The sequence below is a fragment of the Haemaphysalis longicornis genome, unplaced genomic scaffold (genome assembly GCF_048455015.1).
Source record: "Haemaphysalis longicornis isolate Haplotype H1 unplaced genomic scaffold, Haemaphysalis longicornis Haplotype H1 scaffold_10, whole genome shotgun sequence".
In the NCBI taxonomy this organism is placed as follows: Eukaryota; Metazoa; Arthropoda; class Arachnida; order Ixodida; family Ixodidae; genus Haemaphysalis; species Haemaphysalis longicornis.
In genome coordinates this window covers 131,293,746-131,318,037 of record NW_027526204.1, presented here as the reverse complement: position 1 = coordinate 131,318,037, position 24,292 = coordinate 131,293,746, and the positions used below count along the sequence as shown (strand labels likewise).

The following is a 24,292-nucleotide window of genomic DNA, read 5'->3' as shown; positions in this document are numbered from 1 at the left end:
TGTTTATTCATAACTGAGCTTTCACATATTCGTTTAAAAAAAATACCGCTGATTGCCTCCCCTCTCTTGGCTTGGTTTCGCGCGGTAAATCTCTCTTCTTTCTTCTTTCTTTCTTCTTTTCCAGTCTCTTAAAAATTGTTTATGACTTCGGTCCAGTTCGTTTATTTTTAATTGGCGTCACCCGTGATACGTATGTGGTACGGGTTGGGCTTTTATTTTGCTTTATAGCCCTTTATTAGGTCTGTCTGTCTGTCTGTCTGTCTGTCTGTCTGTCTGTCTGTCTGTCTGTCTGTCTGTCTGTCTGTCTGTCTGTCTGTCTGTCTGTCTGTCTGTCTGTCTGTCTGTCTGTCTGTCTGTCTGTCTGTCTGTCTGTCTGTCTGTCTGTCTGTCTGTCTGTCTGTCTGTCTGTGTCAGTACACCGCAGATGAACTCAGGGATCGGAAGAACGCAGCCAAGCGAGCGAAATCGAACTTATTAAGTACACGATGGCAGGGACGAGCAGATGCGCAACGCGTAGCAGGCAGATCGAAGCCATTCTAAAGCGTTAAAGGGGCCATGCAGACAAAAAAAAAACAAGTTTGTTTTATTCGAAAGATTTGGTGTCTAAGAGTGTCCTCACAACTTGTCCAGCAGCAAACGATGCTTTATTCACTGAGAAATTAATCAATTCAGATTAAAATTTTTAGTCTTTCGGCAAATCGTGTGTTTCCTGGCGCCTGTCATGGCGTCACATGGACGGGTCTTCAAGTAAACTCCAGGTGCGCTGTTCAGTCTGCATCGCACTGCGGAGCCTTCTTTACCGTCAGTCCTCCTAGATGGCACCCCCATACTACTCCGCACCGCTAGTCGCCTTTGCTTTGTTTTTATCCGCATTCGCACCTGGCTTGCTTTTGTTACGGTAGGTAGTAATCGTTACGTAAAACATGGGGTATGTTTGACAAATAGGGACACGTAAGACAATAGCACTTACGCCATTCGGGCAGTGTCATCCGAGGCGACCCCAAAGCATCGCACTGCTGTGCCGCTATAACAAGCATAGTGGGCGCAGTACCAACAACAGTACGCACTGGTACTTCTGTGTTTACGCGTACTTTCGTAACTCCCATTGTTTCACCCCACCATTCTTACCGCTATAAAATGAATATGCATTGTTAAGTGAAAATAGCTCGTTCTGCAAGCTTATACGCCCTGCCTAACTTGCGTTTGCTTTTTCCGGCCTCAGCCAATCGCACAGCTGTGAATATGACGTCGTAAGTTTTCGTGCCGGAAAAGAGCTAGTGAGTCACATGACCATTGCCTTTCTTTTTTAATTATGTGCTTATTTAGCGAAGTTTACGTTAAACGCGGTGTCAGTGTGATTCTAACGAGGCAATCTTTCGAATGAACTAAACTAGTGTTCTGTCTGCATGGCCCCTTTAAGGCCGTTCATGAAGCAAAACGTCTCTAGCGTCAAAAGCACGAAGCCCTTCAACAACGCGAGGGTGAGCAAAGCGTCGCAGGAGTTCAAGCGGACATTTACGCTTACAACCTCAATCAATCAATCAATCAATCAATCAATCAATCAATCAATCAATCAATCAATCAATCAATCAATCAATCAATCAATCAATCAATCAATCAATCAATCAATCAGTCAATCAATCAATCAATCAATCAATCAAGCTTTATTTGACATCCATATGTACAAATGCTAGGAGCACAGACAAAAGGCTATTCATATGCGACTTGGCGGGGTCTGTGCCCCGTCAATCCGTATATGAATTGCATTTGTAGCTGAAGCTTACAAAAATAGAAAATTTTCGTAAAATGTTGTAAACTAACACTCGCAAATAAAACCTAAAGTACACGATTAAGATTACACAAAGTTTCCAGCAACAGCATCCCTCATAATGAGGTTGCGGCCCATAAAATGCTTGCATACATAAAAATACAGTACGGTAATCACAGTCACATAAGGAAGAACGGTTTGTTTTCAACAAAATAAGTAAGGCATTGGCAATAATATCACAATATAAAAAACATTTTTAGCTAAGAAAGACCCTTCTGTAATATCTAAGGTAACGTGGGTACGCATTTATTGATATAGGTATATATAAAACAAATTGACAAGTGTCGTTCACTCATCCGATACTGTGTTCGTAATGATAGCAATGCATTATGTAATGGCTGTTTTTCATAGCCCGTTCGTGGTAGGGAATGTGCCATTTTTTCAGATTCATAACAAGTTTCGCATGCACAACCTAAAAAGTTCATAGTGTTCCTTTGAAAACATCAAGCGTTATGGTGGGCACGCGCAATCATCATCTCTGTTAAGTTTTAACAGAAAAGCTGTTTAGCATTTCGTTGATTCCCGCGTTTCACAAAGCTTAGTATACAGTATAAAAAAAGAAATCACCAGCACCGGCAACCTTTGAATCTCTGTGTGGTAGACCAACGAAGTCGGAGTCAGCCGTCTTACCCACTCAGCTACGACCGTGACTTCGCACCCAAGAGTCAAACGCCTTACCCACCCGGCTGCGACTATGGGGAGATTAATCACGCCACCTGTTCGACACAGAACACGTGATCGGGTACACGTTGCACCTGCGGGAGCCTAGTTTGTGTGCACGTTCCGTTCGTTCGTTCGTTCGTTTGTTCTGCTTCGATTTGCTTCTTCTTCGCCTATACAGCGACAAAGGAAGGAAGGAAGTAAACTTTATTTTCCTGAGCACCCTTAGTCCAGGGCGCCGTCTTGGGAAGCCGTGGCCATGGCTTCCTCCGCTCTGGACGTCAGCAGGAGCTGTGTCGCAGCGCTGGGGTCAGCCAGACTTGCCTCCCAGGATGCTAGAGTTGGATTCGGGATGGGGGTCAACTTTGGATGTCGATCACAGGCCCATATTGTGTGGAATATGTTTGGGTAACCTCCGCAGAACGAGCAAGTAGGGGTGCCGGGTAAATTTCGAAAGCGATGTGTGAGATGTTCAGTGGGTAATGTGTTTGTCTGAATCTGTCGGAGGAGGACGGACTGCCGCCTTGTGAGTGTACGATGGGGGGAGGGATGTACCTTGCGCTGCGCTCGAAAAGACTCGAGGTATTCGCGCGGGCTAAAAGACGGCTGTGCATCACTTAAGGACGGCTGTGTACCGCTTGAGGTTGGTGAGAGCTGGTCAGGTGCCCGGTAAATAGTTGCTCGGGCGAGCGTATGTGCCTGCTCATTTCCTGCCAAACCCTCGTGCCCAGGAGTCCAAATAATGTGGAACTTGTACGGTTTGTAGTCGAGCGCGTCTTTGGTAAGGCGGGCTGTGCGGTGGTGCAGATCATTTCTGATCAATTGCCTGCAGGCGGCTTGCGAATCGGTGACGATGATGATGGGCGTTTGCGGACGAACTATATGGGTGGTAGCGGCGTGTATGGCTCGTGCAATAGATCGAGTTTCTAGGTTGAGTAAAGATCGTTGCGGTAGTGAACAAGGAAGAAATCGGCTGCAATCGCGGGCACAAACCGTCGTGACGGTCGTGAAGGTTGCGAACAGCTTCGCTGCTTTCAAATCTTACGCGTTAGAGTGAACTTCCTTCATTTTCTGTTTTTACTTCGCAGATCCGCCCCGGTGTGTATCGGACGACGACCAGGTGTTGCCGGCGGAGACGGGCGTCGCGGTGAATGTCACCTGCGACGTCCGAGCCGATCCGAGCGACGGCTTGCTCTACTTCTGGCTTGTTCAGAACGACACCGACCGCCCAGCAGGGAACAAGAGGGACCGCAGGAGTTCCGGCCGACGAACGACGCGGAGACCGCGAGTGACGGATTCCAATCGGCTCGAAATCGTCCCAGGCGCTTCGCTCTTCAGCGGTGTGCTCGCATGCTGGGCCGAGAACAGCGTGGGAATGCAGATAAAGCGGTGTCGCTTCAAATTCACGCGGGAAAGTACGAACCCTTACCTTGCGCTTCTGTTCAGAGACAGCATCACAAAAAAAAAATATAGAGGCAGAGGGGAGACAGCAGAACGGCTCTGAACTTCCCCTGCCTTTTTTTTTTTTTTTCTTGTCTTCGTGCCTGCGTAAAGAACAGCCAAATCGTCGCCTAGATGAGACAGCTGGCTGGGTAGTCGGACTAATCATTCGTGTTCGCACAAATTAGCGCAAACTATGTATATTCTAAGAATTCGCTACATATGTTAAGTGCTCTAGGTATTGTATATGAAAGCGGTCGTCTGTGTGAGTGTCAGCATAGGGAAACAGTCCATATTTTCCTGCATAGGCGAAACCAAATTCGGTGTCGCTTAGCCATGAATTCTTCAAGTTAGCGTTGCGAGACGATCGGGACTGGGAAATGCAGTCGGGTTTTACAGCAGTTGCAGCATTTATATAGCTTTGGTGCACAAGGCAATTATGTACCGAGTGTAAAAGATAACTTCAAGACGCTTAGCTGCAGCGAGCATTTTTAAGTTGCAGTTGTTGTCAACAGCAAGTAATGCGTTCAACATAAGCATGTACATTACGCTTGGGGATCAACGTTTGCTATTGTCACTAATATATGTCTTCTGGTTAACGAGCTTGAAATCTTTCATTGGCCGTCATTACCTCGCCCGAATCGTGTGCAACACAGTGTATCAACATAACCTCGCTGAGAAGCGTTTGTAGATCGCGCTTCGGCGCTCCTCGCCATTACCCGCCGTTCGATTAACCTAGGCGCTTTTCCTATAATTAGCATCAATATTTTCTCCCGTGGGAATATGTAAAAGACCCACTGACTGCAAGGATTTGTGTTTTGAAAATATAAAACTGTCACGGACATATGCGCGAAATGGCAATGACAACGCCATTACAAGGGATTAACGACGCAGCAAAGAGACTGAAAGCATGCGTTGCGTCTTCCCGTTACTCCTTAAGGATCGGTGGGGACGAACACATAGTCCGCATTTGTGCACACGGCCCACACTCTGCCACAGTTACTCCCCTTCAAGATGAACGGTTGCCCGCGAAAACTAACGGCCGTATTTTAGTCCCTACTTCGCTCCCTTTTGCTTAAGAGTGTACTCGGAATCTTCCGCTCGTCGTTGCCGTTTAGGCGCGACGGCTTCGGCGCGGTTCTCGGGGTTGGATCGTAACCGTCTCGTATGCTCTCGAGCCACGACAGGACGGCGTTCACGCTGTGCTTCTTCTTTTTTTTCGGGAATTACATACTTCTTCGACCGACGCATGTTTTGCGGGAGCTTCAGCGATGTGCTCGGCTCGGAGTCACGAGGCGCTCTGTCCCCTTGTGAGTCGCAAAGTCGCCGTGTCGGCGCATTGATGTCACAGCTAGACCCGGGTCGGCTTCGCCTACGTAGCTGCGCGAAGTCATCCGAGGCTCGGCGCGCCTGTTCACGCCGAATGGCTGGCATCGGATGAGCTTTTTTTATTTCTTTTTTTTTTTTGCTAACGCCGCCGGACCAAGCTCAAGCTTAATCAGCCACGCTGTTAAAATTTCTGGCGGGAAAGCACGATCATAAGAAAGAATTTACTTGGTTCGGAGATTGCAATAAGCGGCATAAAACCAGGGCGGAGAAAATACTGCCTTTTATTTCTGAACCATGACTTCTAAAACCACGGCAGAATTTTAAGCATCGCCTTTTTTTTTTTTTTTTTGCAAGGACGACGAAAGAGGTCAGTTGTACTGCATCATCTTGAATTGTGCTACGTGTTACAACGACAAAAGGGCGACAAGTGGACGAAACGAGGCGCGAACTTCCGGCTGTTTATTTCTTACAAAACGTCGGTGAAGTGCGTATATACAGAGGCGCTGAGTTTGGGTATACCCAGCAAGAAAACACTACGTTGAAATGATAAAGCACACCAGGAAGGCCTATGTTGACAACGACAATATTTGTGACCGCAAGCTTGCAGGCATGTGGGGATGACGGCGTGCAAGATTGCTTCCTTTCTCATGATGGAAGCCTTGCTTGCTTGAAGTTGCATTCCTCTTTTGACAGTCAGGAGATGCAAGCATAGAAAAATCTGTCACTCCATTACCAAGCGTGCGAGTTCGGACCGGGGTTCATAAGCACTCACGTATTGGTCCGCGCCAAAGCGGAGACTTCACGCGAGATTGTTGAGGTCTTTCACATAACCAAGGAGGCGGTCGGGTTCCTCAGCACGCGTCAATCCGGCTGACAAAATAGGAACCAACCTTCCTTCAAGGGGTCTTCCCTCATGAGAAAGAAAGCAATCTTGCGTGCCGTCATCCCCACATGCCATAGGCATGCGTTCACATGTATTGTTGGTGTCAACCTAGGTCTTCCGGGTATGCTTCCTACTTTTTGTGCGTTTTCTTTTTTTTTTACCACGACTGAGCAATATCAGTGCCCTTCTATAGACTATATGTACGTCACCGCCTTTTAGTATGAAATAAACAGCGACTCGTGCCGCCTTGTTCCGTCCGATTTGTGTCCTTTTATCGTGGTTGCCCCTATGTACATACACCACAATATATATAAGCAGTAGAAGAAACTTCTCGAGGAGCCAGAAGAAATAGTTGAGAAAATGGTAGACGCGCGATTAAAAACAAAAACAGTGGTTTACTGACGTTTCGACTGGAGGACCACGTTTCGAAAACCACTTTTTTTGTTTTTAATCTTGCGTCTACCATTTTCTCAACTATATATATATATATATATATATATATATATATATATATATATATATAGCGCAATTCGATATAATGTCGCTTTTTATTGTGCTGGTCGTGCCGGCCCCAAACCTAAATTTCCTATATCATTAAAACTTGTCAAGCTCTTCAAATACTCGTTATATATTCAAGCTCTTTCTCTTCCACTCGTTTTGCAAATGTCGTTCATGCAAAACTATGGTGTTTATGCACCTTCCCTCTTCAGGAACTCCATTGACCGCGCAAAGTTTGTGGAAGAGAATAATTCAACCGTTTCGCGTTGTGGTTGACAATATACGACGCTGTACGGAGCATATTCAGGCTTTTCTGAAATCTCTTGATTTTGACATTCATTTTAAACAACAAATACTTCATGTAACGTTTCTACGATCCCCATTCCCTAGAACCCGCATTCTTGTTTCGAATCTCCCGAATCCCAGCGAAATCAGTAGAGGCGCAAAAAACCAAAAAGTGTTGCTTTCACGTTCCCACGTTTCCTTTCTTCTTTCTCGCGGGACCTCTAGGCATGCCCGAGAATGAAAGCCACATGCTCTGGGAAATTTTGAAAAAGAAAAAGACTGCTAGAGCTTCAGGGCAGATTGTAAGGGTGGTTCAGGTCATGATTCTTAACCGCTCAGTAGTTAGTAAAGATGGCACCCCTCGCCGGAGCACACTCGAAGGTGGTAAAACGTGGGATAGCCGTGGCAGCCACTCGAAACGCAGTGACTAGGTGCTGCCGCCACATGATGACGGAGAGCTTGGACAGCCAGGTCAGCAGACTCACTTCGGCAGGGTATCCCAATCCATTGCTGTGCAGCTCAGCGGAAACTGTTTTGAAACGGGTGTATTCCAACGGGACAAAAAAAGGTCGCAAGAGAATGCCAGGGGCCACCTGAACGTAATCTCCTACGTACGCGGCGTGTCACACCCCCTGAAAAAGACAGAAGGCAAAGCAGGAGTGCGGACAGTTTTTTTAGCGCCTAACAAACTAGCCACCTTGTGCACCATGGTGAATGATGGAAAGGATCCCAGGGCTGAATGTCGGAAAAAGCATGAAAAACAGTATGTTAAATGCGTGGACTCTGTAGTACATGAGATCCCACTTTCATGCGGGCCAGAGTGACAGGTGCCTCAACGACCGTCTTCGTGAGCACGCAAATAACATGCGCACAGGAACAGGAGGCAATCTTGCCTTACACTGCAAGAATTGCAAAAATTGCTACCCCAAGCTCAACGAAACGTGCATCTTAAAGGAGCCATGAAGACAAAATACAAGTTGGGTTTATTAGAAAGACTGCTTAGTCCCGATAACAGTGATACCAATATCATCGCAATCTTCGAACAAATAACGGAGATATTAAAGAAAACGTGTGAAGCAGTCGCGACCCCCTGGCCAATTTCCCGCAACTTTTCTATGACGTCACGGAACCTTGTTTGTGCGATTGGCGGCCGCCTAATTGACCTGTCGCGACGACACATGACTGGACGTCTGTAATGGGGCCTCTGGTTCCATTTGACCGCATCACTTGAATGCTAACGTGCAGTTAACGCACTGATAATTATGTTTTATTGTTGGCCCATATGACGTCATTCTTGCTCATAACACGTCACTGTGGCGGAAAATTTGAAAGTTTTTAAATATTGCTTGCTTTTTTTTGTTAAAAAAACATCTTTTGGGGCTGTAATGGAGCTGAGTGAGATACTGAATCCTAGTTCTTTCAAATTGCACGAAGTTGTATTTTCTCTTCATGGCTCCTTTAAAACGGTACCGTGACGCAAGATCCCGCGAAATCTTTGAGGCTTCAGTCATAAGCATTAATGGCGAGGAATGCGTGCGTTCGCCTTCCGTGACACTCTTTAAGCGGGAGATTGCGTATCTGGCCAGATGAAAAGAAATTTGTGTGTGTTTTTCGCCTTTTACACCCGACGCCCCTTTTTGATCTCTGTTATTTCGTTTTTACTGGCGTATGATTACGTTGTTTCCTTCGTCTATTTTTTGCCAACTCTAATAAAATGTCACAAGTTGCTCGTCAGCACTCGTGTCTGTTTGCCCTCTCCCTGTCCGAGTTTTTCGCGCTGTTTTTTAACGTGTCATGTGTACACAACCAGCCCAAAGGCAAGCTTTGTTGCCGGAAGTGAGCGCAGCGTCCTATCCATCTCCTTCCGGCAATGAGCCACTCCCGGACATTCATCATGTGGTGTTTACGGTGCCGGCTGTACGTCCAGTAAAGCAAAGAAATACTCCCCATAAGCGCCGCACTTTTCTCTGTCGATTCTCTATCGGGGCGCGTGGCTTATATGAACCTTTCCTGGAAGCCACCGTCTACGTTGAGATAATTTAGCGAGGTGCCACGTATATTTGGAGATTATTAGCATTCACTGCCGTGGGCTGTTTCCAACTCGTCCCGCTATTTTTTCCGAACGTTTGATATGTGGTTCAGATATGAACACTTTTACTGAGGTCCTTCCTATACCTTTCTATCAGCTTTCCCGCTTAGACGTTTTAGCTTGTTTCGTTCTGTCCCGTGTGCCGTTTAGGTTAGCTTTTGTTGTGTTTCGCCTGATGTCTAAAACTTGTTGCCGTCTTCTTCTACTTTCACTGTTTTCTCCCGTTAGTGGCACGTCTCGCAATAGAGAAGCCGCCGGGACAGACGTGCACGTACTTTTCCAATTAGTTACTCCAAGATAAAGCTTTAAGTTAGTTACTCCAAGAGAGTTACTCAAAGTTAAGAAGAAGAAATGGGCGTGGGTAGGGCATGTAATGCGAAGGCAAGATAACCGTTGGTCGTTAAGGGTAACAGAGTGGATCCGAAGAGAAGGCAGGCGTGGCAGGGGGCGGCAGAAAGTTATGTGGGCAGACGAATCAAGAAGTTTGCGGGGATAAACCGGTTGCAGTTAGCACAGGACCGCTATAACTTGCGATCTATGGGAGAGGTCTTTGCCCTGCAGTGGGCGTAGACAGGCTGCTGCTGCTGATGATGAAAGCGATTACTACTAACATTGATTAAGATATGATGTTGCCACACAGCAGTTAGTTACTTGTTGACTCAATTTCGCCGTATGAATCCACATATAAAATAAAGAATTGCCGGCGAGAACAGGGCAGTAACGTTAGGCAGCGACTACACAAGTGTTTTCGACTTAAACCGCAGGTAGTGTTGGTTCCAAACAGTTTTGTTAGCTACCGCAGAAAGACGACGAATAGGGAACTAAACGTACCGTACGAAGACGAGGCAAGACATACAAGAGACATATACAGATATCAAGAGACCAATGGGGCACCGTTTAGCGTCCTATTCGTCTTTCTACTGTAGCAATGAACCAACCAGCTCAACTAGTTATGTTTTGGACTAGAACAAGCGAGAATACAACGAAACCGATTCGGGCATGTTTTGTGATTAATAAACCAACAGATAAGTACATACCCACTCTCACTGTACTGTCTAATAATAACGCACTATGGTGCTCTACCTACTTGAAACCCTTTTCTAACCTAAGAAGCATTTGTACAAGTTAGGCAGGCTGCCTCCCAGCTTTCTTCAGTGGTCTGCCTACCAGGAGGCATCCAGAGATTAAGTCAACTCTCTTTAAACATACCAAAGAAATTTATTTCGATTAATACGTTGCCATCGATGTTAATTTCTGGCGCTAAAAAGGCTCGACGCGTACAAACCCCCTAAATATGGCGACTATTTAACGCTTTCTGATAATAGTAATACCTCTATCGCACCTAACCGGTGTGTAGAAGTCGGGAACACAGTCTTTTGATTCAACTTTTCTGAAACGAATAATGTCCTACTTCCCTTACATCGCAATTACAGTCACAGCCAGATGCCTTCACTTACCAACGACTCTTACCCGCCGCGATGGCTCAGTGGCTAAGGCGTTGCGCTGAGGTCGCGTGTTCGATTTTCTGATGTAGGCCGCTTTTCTGATGTAGGCGAAAAGCAAAAACACCCGTGTGTACGAGATTTCGGTGCACGTTAAAGATCCCCAGGTGGTCAAATTTAATCCGGAGCCCTCCACTTCGGCGAACCTCATCGCCTGCGTTGCGTCGGTGCGTTAAACCCTACAAACAACATATTGACGGCTTCCTTTCTGTTGTAGCAATAAACGCATTTGATCCTTAAAATCCTACAATCAATCAATCAATACCAACGACTCTTGTGGTGTATAAAAACTTATTAGGTCATTAAAACATCAACTGCTCCTGGTTGCGACTTGATCAATTCAAATTTTTTGCTTAGTACTAGTTTCTATTCTTCCACAATACTAACAAACATTTTTCAGAAGTCGCTTGATCATAGGGTCCTACCAGCTCAATTAACATCGGGAAAGTAGTTCCACTCTACAAATACCGTAACAGACACTCACCCCTTAATTACCATTCCGTACTATGCAAACTAACTGAACATATATTTTACTCTAATCTAGCTCAATTTTTGGAATCCAACTCTTATTTACCTTTACCACAATAACACTTTCGGAACAACGTACTCATGTGAAATGCAGCTTGCGTTGTTCAATCATAAACTGCATTCTTTTCTTGACCAGTCCTCTATTGCAGATTGCATTTTCCTTGACTTTTCCAAATCATTTGACAAGGTGTGTCACAAAAAAATATTGTTGTTTAAACTTCATCAGTTAAACTTTTATTCCAAACTTTTGTCTTGGCTTGAGAATTTGTTTTATCAGCCGTTTTCAGCTTGTGTCCTCTAATCATTTCAACTCTGAGCTGCCACGTGTCCACTCCGGAGTGCCACAAGGCTCAGTGCTTGGTCCTTTTCTCTTCCTTATTTACATTAACGATTTGCCAGCATGCGTTTATTCTAACATTCATTTATTCGCCAACGGCTGTGTTTTGTACAGGCAAATAGCTTGTGACCATGACATAACCTCCTTGCAGTCCAATCTTTACGCTATTTCTTCCTTGTGCGAAACATGGCTCATGGGACAGAACGCTAACAAATGTAAGCAATTACGTAGCACCAAAACAGCTCACCAATTAACACCTTACTTTATTGTTAACTCCCGTTTAGATCATGTGCCATCTTATAAATGCCTTGGTGTTCACATTTTATCCGATCTCACATGGACACTCGCACCGAGTACTGCCAATGCTAACCGCACATAAGGATACCTCCAACAAAACATTTCAGAGGCCCTTCCATCACATATATTGCGCATGTACAATACATTAATTTGTCGCAAACTTGAGTATGCCGGCGTCAGTGCGGGATCCATGTTACCGTACTCTGACTCAATCACTCGAAGTTGTAGAAAATAACTTCTTCGTTCCATTCTTTCTAACTTTTATCGCACTGCTACATAACTTCCATGAAATGTTCCCTTCAACTGCCACCATTATTTTGTCGCCGAAAACGTTTCCGTCTCTGTCTGTTCCATAATGTATTTGGTCACCCACAACTACATCATCAGCGTATTTTGCCTCCGCATTTTATCTCGTCTCGCTTGGACCATGCTGGAATACCAGCACGGTCCAAGCAAGTAGGAATACCATTGTCAAGAAGAAATGCATTTTTTTAGTTTTTTAACCCAAGACTTCAGTCGAATGGAAACCACCTTCCTGCATCAACCGCTGCCATTATTGGTCATGAGTCATTTCAGAACACAATAGCTAATACATTGTATAATTATAGGGTCTTTTTTCCCGTCACATTTTTATGCATCAGCTGATATTGTATAATTAGAAAACAATTCGTTATCTTTCTACTTGCCTTACTATGCTTAAGCTATGACTGTATGTTTAGAAGCCATTTTTACGCGTTACAGAAACTTCGACCCTCCTCCAAATGCCTCCTCCTCATACATCGACCCTCGAACACTGGAACCCTCCACGCTGACTTTAATTGCGCACTACTCTCTAGAAAGCGGTCTAGCGCGAGCAGTTTAGAGCCGTGAGCCTGCTCTCCTCACCCCACGTGGCCTCTTCCGCCTTCGTAAGGAGCCAACCAGCTTCAACTTGAACGGTTTATTTTCAAGATGTCCCAAGCCTCGAATACCCCACCCTCTACTCCCACTTCTCCCACTTGACCTAGCGTCTTCCTAATGTAATAAAGGCTATGTCCTCCTCCTCCTTTTTATTTTGCTGCTTTTACTATACTGTTACAATGAACTCCCCTCTCAGATTCAATTTTGGCTCCGAGGGTACTGTAAATAAATAATTAAATAAATAAATAAATAAAAATACCACAGGAGGCAAAAAAGGACCACACCCACGCGTTGCTTGGTGTCTTTGTTGTATTTTCACTGGTTTTATTCCAAAACGACAGAATGCACCAACTGGCCCAGCGAGCCACACTTGTATAGTTTTGTTTATTTGTTAGTCACTGTACTCACAAGATTTCTTTGCTCGTCATATCGGTTGCCCTTCATTATACTTAGTTGTTAAAAATGAACACAGCACTTTGGGGTATTTTCCGCTGCTGATCCTGGCGACTTAAAAGGAATCGAGGTATACGGCCCGCAGTAGTACATCAGTCTGGATCTATTTTGAACACATTTGTGTGCTTTAACGTTCACAGCATAGCGCGCACATTTGTCTCCTCTTGGCGGCCTCGCCGTGAGTTACAGAACCCGTTACCCTTGCTGCGCTAAAGTACTCCTCCGATACTAAGCCTCGACAGGGCGTGGTTGTTACCTTTCGTAATTCCAAGCCCTGTTTTGTTGGTGAGTCCATCACGGCCTATCTTGACACACAGCCAGCATCGTCTTAAAAGAATCGCGGACAGAGCGACAGTACTATATAAACATCGAATGTGACTGACAACGGCAGTTTTACAACGAAGCTGTATTTAGTTACCCTCCGGTGGTTGTCGATGTCCGTCCGTCTGCGCGTGGCGTTGAAACGAAAAAAAAAAAAGGTTTCCGGTTTCTCGCGAATGGTCTGTAGCCCTTAATCTACAATAGGCATCTTGAAAAGAATCATACTGAAAATGACCGCAAGGAGTTTGATTCACTCGTCATAGTTGACAGTGAAGTTATAAACGTTACGGAATTCTCGCCCGCTGTCGACACATGGCCCTCTACGGAGGGAGTAAGGTTACAGAAAAAATGTGTAACATTTGTTGAATTCAAGCTATCCCGAAACAAATTGTACGAAAATTATCCACTAAGACGATTATAACTTTACTCCAGTTTCATGTATAATGACGTCCACACTGAAGTTGTAAATACTTTGGAATTCCAGTCAACAGACGGGCTTCTACGAGCAGGAACGTACAGCCCCATGCTTGTCTCCAAGAATAAAAATGCCGTCCTTCCAAGTTTCATCCAGCTGGTTTTTGCCTTGGAAGAATACTCAATCGGAAATGACAAACAAACGTGTTTCGTTTCCTGCCCTCCTTCCACTGAACACAGCCTCGCTGGTCATTCTTCTTTCACAGACTGGGATGACTCAAGGTTTTTCCATTTTCTACGCAGGTGAAACCTCGTCCGGTGGCTTGGCGTGCATCGCGGCAAATTACACCGACACGTCCTTCTCGTTAACGTGCACAGCGCCACCCAGCGACAAGCAGGCGATAACCCCGCCGCCGGGGCGATGGCAGCGGCGACTGCGGGTCGAAGTGTTCGACCCAGGCTCACGGAACCGCTCCGAGCGCAGCTTCTGGACCCGGGACATGAGTCCCGTCTTCATAACCCGACTCCGTCCTTCCACCGACTATCTGGTCGTGGTTCGGATGCCTCCGGAGGCGACCTTCCGAACCTACGTCCGTACCCTCAGCCCTGCTCAGACGCTCACGGGCCGTGGAGGTTAGCCTGCATTGTGTATAATCTCCTGCTTAAAGGGGCCCTGCAACACTTTTTCAGCTTTATTTTTTTGAAATCTTAAATGCTTGCGGAACGTAGCCAACCAGCATATTCAGAACTTAGATTAGGAGTTCGCAACGTATTTCCACAAAAATTCATTGCTCTATGCCGATCAGATAACTTGAAAAATTGCTCAAAAGATTTTTCTCTCTTTCCCGCTCTTGGCGTTCTTCGACAGCTGTATATACGTCATCACTGAAGTGTAGCGGCTATTGGATGGAATTCATTCAATTGCAGCAATGAACGCATTCGACCGCCACTTTAGAAACAAGGCCACCAAATCAAAGCAGAAACGGAAGGCGTATCTGCTGCGACTAGCGAATCTAGAAGCGCCGCCCCGTGCTGGAGATAACTACAGCTTTAGCAGTGCTTCCAGGCGCGAAGGAGCGAGTGAAAGCGTTTATCGGAAGCGTTGCAGAGTCCCTTAAAGGGACCATGAATACAAGACACAACTTAATTCAATTTGAAGGAACTAGCGTTTTGGCAAACTTAATCAGCCCCCCTCCACGCATACAAAATACGACTTTTAAACCGCAGAAAACGGAACAAATGTTGAAAAAATGTCAAATTTCGCGCTACAGTGACGTATTATGGGCAGGAGTGACGCAACGTGGGTTAGCACTAAAAATGTAGTCACATTTGTCTTGATTGTACATTGGCATTCAAGAGAGCGGACCATAAAGATGCCACTCCTCCTCTTGGTGGTGGCTTACGCAGGGTTCTCAATGTAAACCAGTTAGGAAACTCCACTTTACAATGCTGGCGGCGCTGGCCCCACTGCTTCGTTGAAGCTTAGGGGCAAGTCTACGCGCGTGGCACCTAGAAGACAAAAACTTGACTTTGCTAAACACTTTCTATAAAAACAAAGCTTAATAAAATAAAGCTCACTTTTAAAATGAAAAAGCATAACTAGGGTAACATTTAATTATGGTTCCTTGGTTTTTCTATTTAAGACTTACGGCATCACCGCAAGCTCTTGAGTACTACTTCAACTTTCTGCCGACAGACGACAGGCTCGTCAACTTGCCCCGTGCTTGCCTCAGCGCAGGGAAGCCGACCGTGGACCGCCTTTTGAGACATGGGGCCTTAGGGGAGTTTCTCAACTGGTATATATATATATATATATATATATATATATATATATATATATATATATATATATATATATATATATATATATATATATATATATATATATATATATATATATATATATATATATATATAGAAATAAGGGTTGGCAGTCGAGAAAACCTCGGAAAGCAAAGGGGAGGATGTGGTAGATCATTGAAACAGATTAAGAATTTGGAAAGAAAGAAAGAAAGTGAAGAAAAAATGCCCGCCAGGTGGGATCCGAACCCACGACCTCCAGAATACCGGTCTGGTCCGAACCGGTCTGGTTCGGATCCCACCTGGCGGGCATTTTTTCTTCACTTTCTTTCTTTCTTTCCAAATTCTTAATCTGTTTCAATGATCTACCACATCCTCCCCTTTGCTTTCCGAGGTTTTCTCGACTGCCAACCCTTATTTCTGTGTTATTTTCAACGAGCCCCTCATTTCCTATTCTGATTCGCTACATGCATAGCGAGGGCCTCTGTTCTGGCAGTCTTGTTGCCAAAGGAAGCTTAAGAGGGTTCAAAGCTGGTCGACCACTCTGGACATGTCGTAGACACTCGAGTCACGACCCGGGGGTTAAAAAGAAGGTCCCCTTCACCACGATTAGTCCGAATGGCGCTGGCTACCACCCCCAAGCACAGGAAACAAACATACCTAACATAAATACCCCAGAAAGTGAATGGGAAAATCGCCCCGCCGGTAGCGTAGTGGTTATCGCACCAGACCGGTATTCTGGAGGTCGTGGGTTCGGATCCCACCTGGCGGGCATTTTTTCTTCACTTTCTTTCTTTCTTTCCAAATTCTTAATCTGTTTCAATGATCTACCACATCCTCCCCTTTGCTTTCCGAGGTTTTCTCGACTGCCAACCCTTATTTCTGTGTTATTTTCAACGAGCCCCTCATTTCCTATTCTGATTCGCTATATATATATATATATATATATATATATATATATATATATATATATATATATATATATATATATATATATAGATCGAGTAACTCTGGGCTTAGGCTGGCGGCCGCCAGTCTCACTAAACAAGATCCTGTGACGTCATAAAAAAATAGACGGAAAGTGGCTGCGGAGTCACCAATCCTTCATCTGTTATCTTTAATATCTAGATAATTTCTTTAACGCTTGTAATGAGATTACAATCATTGCTGTCGGGGCAAAGCAGTCTTTCCAATGAATTGAACTTGCATTGTGCCCTCATGGTCACTCTGAAAACTATTGAGAGATGTGGCGCAGTGGGGCTTTGATTATCGGGAAGGAGAGGCGGTATATTAGAATGACACGTTGTTAGGCTGGTTGGTTCACATTTCCTTGAGGCAGTACTGACACAGAATTTGCGGCTTTCTGTTTGTCTGCTCCGGTGAGCGAATTAACCATAACTCTTGAATTAAGCCTGGCCGATGTGTCACCGAAAGTAGAGTTCCTCTACATAGCTCCCGCAGGGAGCTAAGAGTTGCGCGACCGCCCGCCATCTTGTTATCCGGATTACGGCGAGAAAGCCGCCCGTCGCGAGTGTAGGACAAGGAGGTTGTGTGTAGGAGCCTCGCCGCCACGCTTCCGACGGCGGCCGACGCGCGGCGGGAGCGCTTCGGTCGACGGCGCCTTACGGCGGCTACGCTCATGGCTACGCTCAACGTTACTAGATTAACTATCTAGTAACGTTGGCTACGCTGGATTCCTGCGATGTCGCTCACGCTGGTGCTGCTGCTGTTCCTGGGCGGGGCGCGGGGCCACCCGCGTCGGCGGCTGCGGCGCAGCCCTAGTGGCGGCTTCTCTGCGCGGCTTGGATAACCGGACTGACGTCATCACGGCGACGCGTGGAAAAGGGTCGCGCAATATAGAGGAACTCTAACCGAATGTGAATAGCAGCGCCATCTACGGCATTAGTTGCTTTTTCGGACGCTGAGAGCCCACGGGAGCAGGTGGGAGAGGCTTTCGGGACAAGCTGGCATCAGTTTTAAGACGAAAGCTTTCCTAGTGGAGCAAATTTCGTCCTGTCACAAGACTAATGCATTTTCCGTAGATCGGTTGGTCGACCGAAAAGTTCTGATCAGACTTTTGGACACACGCCGCGTGCGTGAAAGCGGGCTTTTAGTCAAAACGGTTACTTGAAAATAGCGAAAAAGAACGGTTATAGATAAGACAATACACGCATAAATCATTAGGAAGGAATACAATAGTGTACCTTCATCTCATATACCTCGCATCAGTATATATTTAGATAGTTCGTAGATGTGTTTACTTAGTTCCCGAAAAATCGTCGCGTGGCTTCGTTCTAATTCGTTCACAATTTGGATTTTTGAAGGTTTGACGACCGATTGGACGCACTTTCCTTGGACTGAACGAAGCTTTCGCGCTTCTCTCAATTTTCTTTTCGAATGAATGTTGCAGTTTTTTAAGAGGTGATGCGTACAATTGGCGGTGAGATGTTTGAGTGGCGCCCCCTTGCTCTGACGTCGGCTTAGGGATTCGCGCCGCTGTCGTCTGCTACACTCCGCTTGTGAGGGGCAGCAGTGTCTGTGCTAGAAATGGCCCTCTTTGTTGGTGTAATGCATTAAAAAGCGTATTTCTAGTGAGTCAGTTATTTTGCCAGCTTCTGACGCATCTGAATAATTTGAAGCTGTGTCCCCCACTAGTTTGCAACACACGACGAGATGGAGAACAACTTTCTTCAGAGCATCGGTCAGAAGATCGTGTGTAACTCGTCCTCTCTAGCTTATTCGCGCAAGGATCAGCGCTCAGAGCTCCTCGATAAGTATCCAAAATCTGTAGGCGTTCCTGCAGTATTTTTGAGATGTTCTTATGAAGACTCAACAGTCTAATGCTACGTGCCAAGCAGCGAGCCCACACGCACATCGCACAGCAGGAAATAAAACGGCAGTCTTCTATTTCTTTCGTTGTTGTCTTGTATCAGATGAATGTTTCTGGTTTGTTTTTTTCTTTCCAACGAAGTAATTTTTCTGCACCGTCACAAATGTCTTATTAGGAGGTTTGGGGGTGTTTGGAGTGTGGATATTTTGTTCAGGTTGTATGGCATACATGCCCTTCTTCACAAAGTGGCTTTCATTACGGCTGCGTGCAAGAAGGTGCATAACCGCAATGTGCTTTGTTTATTCACATGCAAATACAATGAGAAGGTTTGTGCTACGCCACCGCGATCGCGCCCCAAACAACGTTGTCCACAGTACTCGAAGGCGGCTTTTGTGCTCTGAATTTCTATCGTAACCATCGTTGTCATAACGAACTGACTATCAACCCGAACAATGATGACATGATTACGGTGTTGAAGGCCTGAAATACTCGCTAACTAACGCAATAAATAGTATGCCTGCATATATTACAAGAATCTAAACCGATGAATATTTCCAAGCAGGTCTTTATTGCTTTCCAACCCTTTCAGGCGCAAGGAACAAATCCTATTCTACTCGCGATGGCGTTCTATGATTTGAAGAAGATTACTTTTACTCTCTTGTCTTGGTCTGAGGACCCGGCCCACTAACCAGCTCGATTTCATTGTTAAATAAAGTTTTCTACTCCTCCCCCTACTCCTCCTCCTCTTCAGTACAGTTTTCCTATAACGCATATCCGAATATCGGGAAGATATATGGCTTTAGAAACTGTATCGAAATATCCCTTCAGGTCTGAACAAACATAGTGTTATTGTATCTTTAACGTAGACGTGACTCGTTTCGCTCAATAAACCTGCTACTGGTTAGGAGCCTGGTATAAAACTAGCACGTGCCTATATACACAGTGGGTTATTTGGAGCTCAATAACCTACAGTTTTTGCAGCCCATAGTTAATGTCGGCATACTTTCATGCCATGACAACGTAAAGCGATGCGATAAAATACTTTGGAGCGTTCGGCAAGGTTTCGAAAATAGTTTTACCTAACATATGATTACCGGGAATCGTAATGCTTTCTGCCAAAGCCAACAGCCCTAAATGTCTAGATTTCGTTTTGGTCATCCATTTTTGCTGTTGTCGATCATGAGCAGCTGACTGTTCCCTTTGTTCGAAAGATTGCTTAATACAGAAGCTTACGCCTAGCTCCGACTCTTCGCGCTTCGCACTGGACAGGCTTCGCAAGGAAGGGGACGACGCCGGCAATGTTTCTTCCGTAGCGGTATCCAAAACTAAACTTTACCTCACACCATGAGCTCGTGTATGCGATTTTAAGCCTATTAATATGATAAAATTTACCCACACGCCAATTCTGGTGCGGACGAACATCATGCGTTGACTGAGCGCAAAGAAACAGCAGGGAGAACGAGCCTGAGTGAAGCAGACGACAAATGCGAGAATCCCTAAGCTGACGTCACAGAGGCGCGCGTCGCAGCGCCGCCCGTGTTCGCGCTCACCGCCAATTGGAACCGGAAGTAGAGAAGGAATGCTACTGCGTTAAACTAGGCCTCATCTTTATCGCCGTTCCGGTGTACAGCGCACCGAGTTTTACTACCTTTATGATGGATCCCAAGTGTTGGGTTCTTTGATGAGTACCCTCAGAGAAATGGCCGCAAGTGAGCTTCACTGCAACGCCACAAAACGATCAATCAGCGTGACCAAATGTAAGAATTTAGCGAATGACGAAGCCCAGCAAAAAAAAAAAAAAACATGCTGGGTTGGTCACGCTGATTGGTCGTTCTGCGACGTTGCGGTGAAGCCCACCTGCGGCTGTGTCTGATGATGTCCAATTATATTTTGAAAAAGCGTTAATAATGAAAATGAGACGGCCAGTAAACTATAAACCTACTCCATTACACGACAGGGGTTTGCACCCCATCTGCTAGGAATAGCGGCTTGTTTGCTCGTTCCTTTGGACGCCATGTGAACCTGCTGAAGCTGAAATTCGCCGCACGCTTGCGTGGTCGTGCCTCAATTCTTTTGCGTGTTCTCATGGCCATTGAGTACCGCAGCCTTCCTGCACCTATAAAAATTACGAAAGGATAACAGCAGCCGTTAAACAAAGTATACTACCACACTGTACAAGCAGAATGATTCTCCTTCTTCATTCGCAGATTTCAAGAAGACATCACCGCAAAGCCTTTGGACTCTTATCCTCATAGTGGTCACCCTGGTGTGCTTCTTGGCTGCCGTCCTGGCAACACTGCTGGGAATTTACCTCGTGCGAACCTTCAAAAAGCGAAGGAAGAGGTCGAGACCCCGTTGCGGAGCAGCCGCCAACGCTGAGTTGACGGTAGAAATTTGCGACAGCAAGGCTTGTGTCGCAGCTGAAAAGTGCCCAACGCGAAGATTGCGAGTTTGATCACCACCACATTGCTCACTTCTTGTTCTTGTCACTTCGGCAATGTCTACTCTCAGCCAAGCCGCTCCGAGTGAATGGGCGGTCTGAATTCCTACTGAGCGTTAGCAACCTCATTCACGCAGCCGTCACCTTTTCCGTCACGGCGCCGTCACGTCAAGAAACCGCGACAGAGACGTAAATGGAGTAGCGTTCGCACTGGAGATCTCCGGCAGAGTACAGGGTCGTCTGCCTGGTGATCAGTTTAGCCTCGAATTGATCTAAATCTAAATCTAATCTAAAGTGTGCTTAATCTAAAACGTAAAGAAAATGGTTTGTGCTCACTTTGCGCTAAATTTAGCCGTAAAAATTTGTTTTCTGGTTAGCTGGTTCACCGCGGGGCAGGCTCGTCGCGTTGACGGGACGGAAGCGTAGAGTTCGGCCTCCCGTCACCGTCGCACCGTTTCCGGCGATAAATCGCCCGAAAAACCGTTGCCCATGACGGAAGATGTTGACGTGACGGTGACGTGACGGGGTGAAAAAGGGCTGTGTGAATGAGGGGTTACACCAAACGCCGTACATTTTGCACCTGCGTGAAAGCACACAATCAGCATCGCTTACAACGCTGGTGAAGGGATGGGACTGTGACCGGTGTGACTGTGACTGAAGGGATGTGTAGGGACGTGACTGGAAGGAGATATGCAGGTAATATTAAGCTCTTTCTTCGGTCATTTTGTTCCGCACAGTGTTGAAGTTGTTTTCGCACAAGTCTCGCCCATGCTAAACGTTGAAGTAACCTTTTTGGATGTTGATAAAAACGCAGCAGTCAATGAAACGCCTATAAAATGTTATGGAAACCAACAGCAATAACAATGTGCGCCATTTCGTTTGCTTCGAAATATCGCTCCAAGCGTTTTGCCTTTATTAAGAACATCGGGGCAGGCTTATCGGTAAGGCTATACAAGAATTGTATACACGTATAAAAGGTAAATTTCTGCACAGTTTTACCGCTTTTCGTTGAACACTTCTGGAATTTAAAATTATTAAGCTTGTTTATTGCCTATACAATCGAAAAGTGCAGATACGTCTTTGTACGGTTATTGCCCAATGAATGTGGGGTTAGGTTTTGTGTACGTGGCAAAGTGGGGGGGGGGGGGGGGGGCATACAAAGACATCTAAATATTGCATCCCATCGACTGGACGTTCTTTTTCTTTTTTAGCACAATCATTGATATTCACTCCGATGGCCTTAAAGGCTCCCTGTCATCCAATAACCGTACACATTCGAGCCCGGGGCATAACAATCAGCTTTCCGGAAAATGTTCAAGGAGCTTTAAGGCACTTCAAGAAGCCTTTTATCGCGTTCAAGAGCTTATGAAACTACGATGTGAATTTCGGGATACTTGGACGAGAGCAGTGGGCACGTTGCCTCGATCTCAGCGTGGTATATAAGAAATTAAAAAGATATTTTGCACCTCCAACAGCGGTTTCCACATCTCAAAAGAATTGCAAATGTTTTTAAACTTGGAGCACTTGTTTCGCAATGGTACCTCCAACAGTGTTAATCACGAAAATTATCTAAAGGTACCGTTAAGCGGAAAATATCCAGCGAAAGAGCACGTATTCGATGTAATAAAACGTTGCCTTCTCAATAAAGATTATTTTTGATCACCACCTCTGTTTGTCTTCTAAAATTTGCTTGATCAGTCGACGCTTACCGCACCTTCACACTACCTGTCGTGATTATTTTGGTCGCAGTGTTGCTACTAAACTTGTTCAAGGCGTACACAGCCTCAGACTTGAAGGGCTGGAGCTTTCCTGCGGAAACTGAAGTCAGTCACTGATGCGCGTTGCGTTCTGCTGGCTAATCTATATATACTTGTGAACACGTGCAGATGTTGCAGGTGCTTCTACGGAATTGTGAGCTCCGATTCATGAACCGCTTATATTCAGCGTTCAGAGGGAATAAATTTAAAGCTGAAGATAAGGGAGCTTTATATCTTTGCGCTCATGCCCACCTCCTTTGAAACGATAGCGTGAAGGACTAAGCTCATGTGTTAGGAAAGCCAGGGGCTGCAGTAGGACCCGAAAATCCTGATTGGTCGAGGGCTCACGACGTCAAGCCTTTTGTGTTCATCGCATTGCATATCCGGAAAAGCGTATGTCACAAGCCCGTTCATTTGTTATATGATTACGAATTTCAAGCGGAAACAATACCGTATTCCTGACGAAGCTGTGACTAGCGACGCATTGCAAAAGTGACCAATTGAGAGAGCCGCGCTTCATCACTAAGCCTTTTTTTAGGGGTGAAGCCCCTTACGGGCTCGGGCTGTCGGCGTCTCCTGTCGTCGTCATCGTCGTTCGTCGTCGCCGTAGTCATGGTACTAAAACACCGGGACACTCATTTTCCACCACCTCGCGCTAGGGCGTTACGCGTACTAATACCACACCGGAACACTCATTTTCCGATGGCTCGCGCTAGAACGCTTCGAGTTTCAAGCAAAGCTGTATACCTCTACCTCCAATTACTTAATCTCCGTAGACGAAAACGCCAAGGTACCAAGAACACACTTAAACACTGCATGCTTCGCCCGTCACTGTGTTTCACGTAAGTGGAGATGGCCCGGGATTTCTTAGTTCTACACTGTAAAAAAAATTTCGTCGAAAAAACAAATTTTCTGGCAGCTGTCCTGCTAGAAATTTCCTGTAAAGTTAAGTTTTCTGTTTTTCATGTTTCTGTTATTTTACAAGCATTTTCTGCTTGTCACTACAGAAAATTTATGTCAATTCCCTGTTTTCGGTTTTTAGTTTTATGCTTTTTTACAAAATTATTCTGTTATTTAAGGTTCTTTATTCCTCTACAGAAAATCTGTGACCTTCTGTTTTTCACTTTCAGCTTTTTTACAGCCTATTTGTGTTGCACATACATCGGTTTTTCTTACCGAAGTTATAATAATGTGCCCCTTCACGTTTCTGGTAAAATTGTTCTGCGCATTTAACAAGTATAAGGTTAAACTGTTTTCCTTTGACTTACTGACATCAATCTCTGTCAAAATAAGTCAAAGCAATAGTATTCAGCACCTTGACACAACTTCGGTTATGGTTCTTCATAAATACATTTTCTGTTACTTTTTCACGTCTTGTAAGTACTGCGGTTGACTTCGCGGCTTTACGCTTCATGGGTGAGAATAATCATTCGTTGAAAAGAAAACATCACCCTGTATCATAGTGTCACGAAGCCAAAAATGACGCAGTTGGCTTGAAGGAAAAACAAGTTTATTGGAGCTAACTTGTGCTCCCCTAACAACTCAAACAATACACAGGCGGCGAAGCAGCAGTGAACAAAGTGACGTCCGCAGGCGAGTGTAGGTGAATCGAATATCGCGGCGTCTGCTCTGCAGGCTTTTTTCTTTCGGCGTGAGTGTTTCTCGAACCGTCGATTTACATCCAGAACATTGTAGATCGAA

The 24,292-nt window shown here is 45.4% G+C and overlaps 1 protein-coding gene across 2 annotated transcripts in view; it reads left to right on the top strand.

The window, feature by feature from the left end:
- Positions 1-20,947, top strand: part of LOC144159342 (uncharacterized) — a 269,326-nt gene extending 248,379 nt beyond the window's left edge. For both annotated transcript variants that reach the window (XM_077690756.1, XM_077690757.1), the window contains exons 7-9: positions 3,577-3,903; positions 14,068-14,397; positions 20,602-20,947. In XM_077690756.1, the coding sequence (XP_077546882.1) occupies positions 3,577-3,903; positions 14,068-14,397; positions 20,602-20,849 (905 nt within the window). In that variant the 3' untranslated portion in view covers positions 20,850-20,947. The remainder of the gene's footprint in view (positions 1-3,576; positions 3,904-14,067; positions 14,398-20,601) is intronic.
- The last annotated feature ends 3,345 nt before the right edge of the window (positions 20,948-24,292 follow it).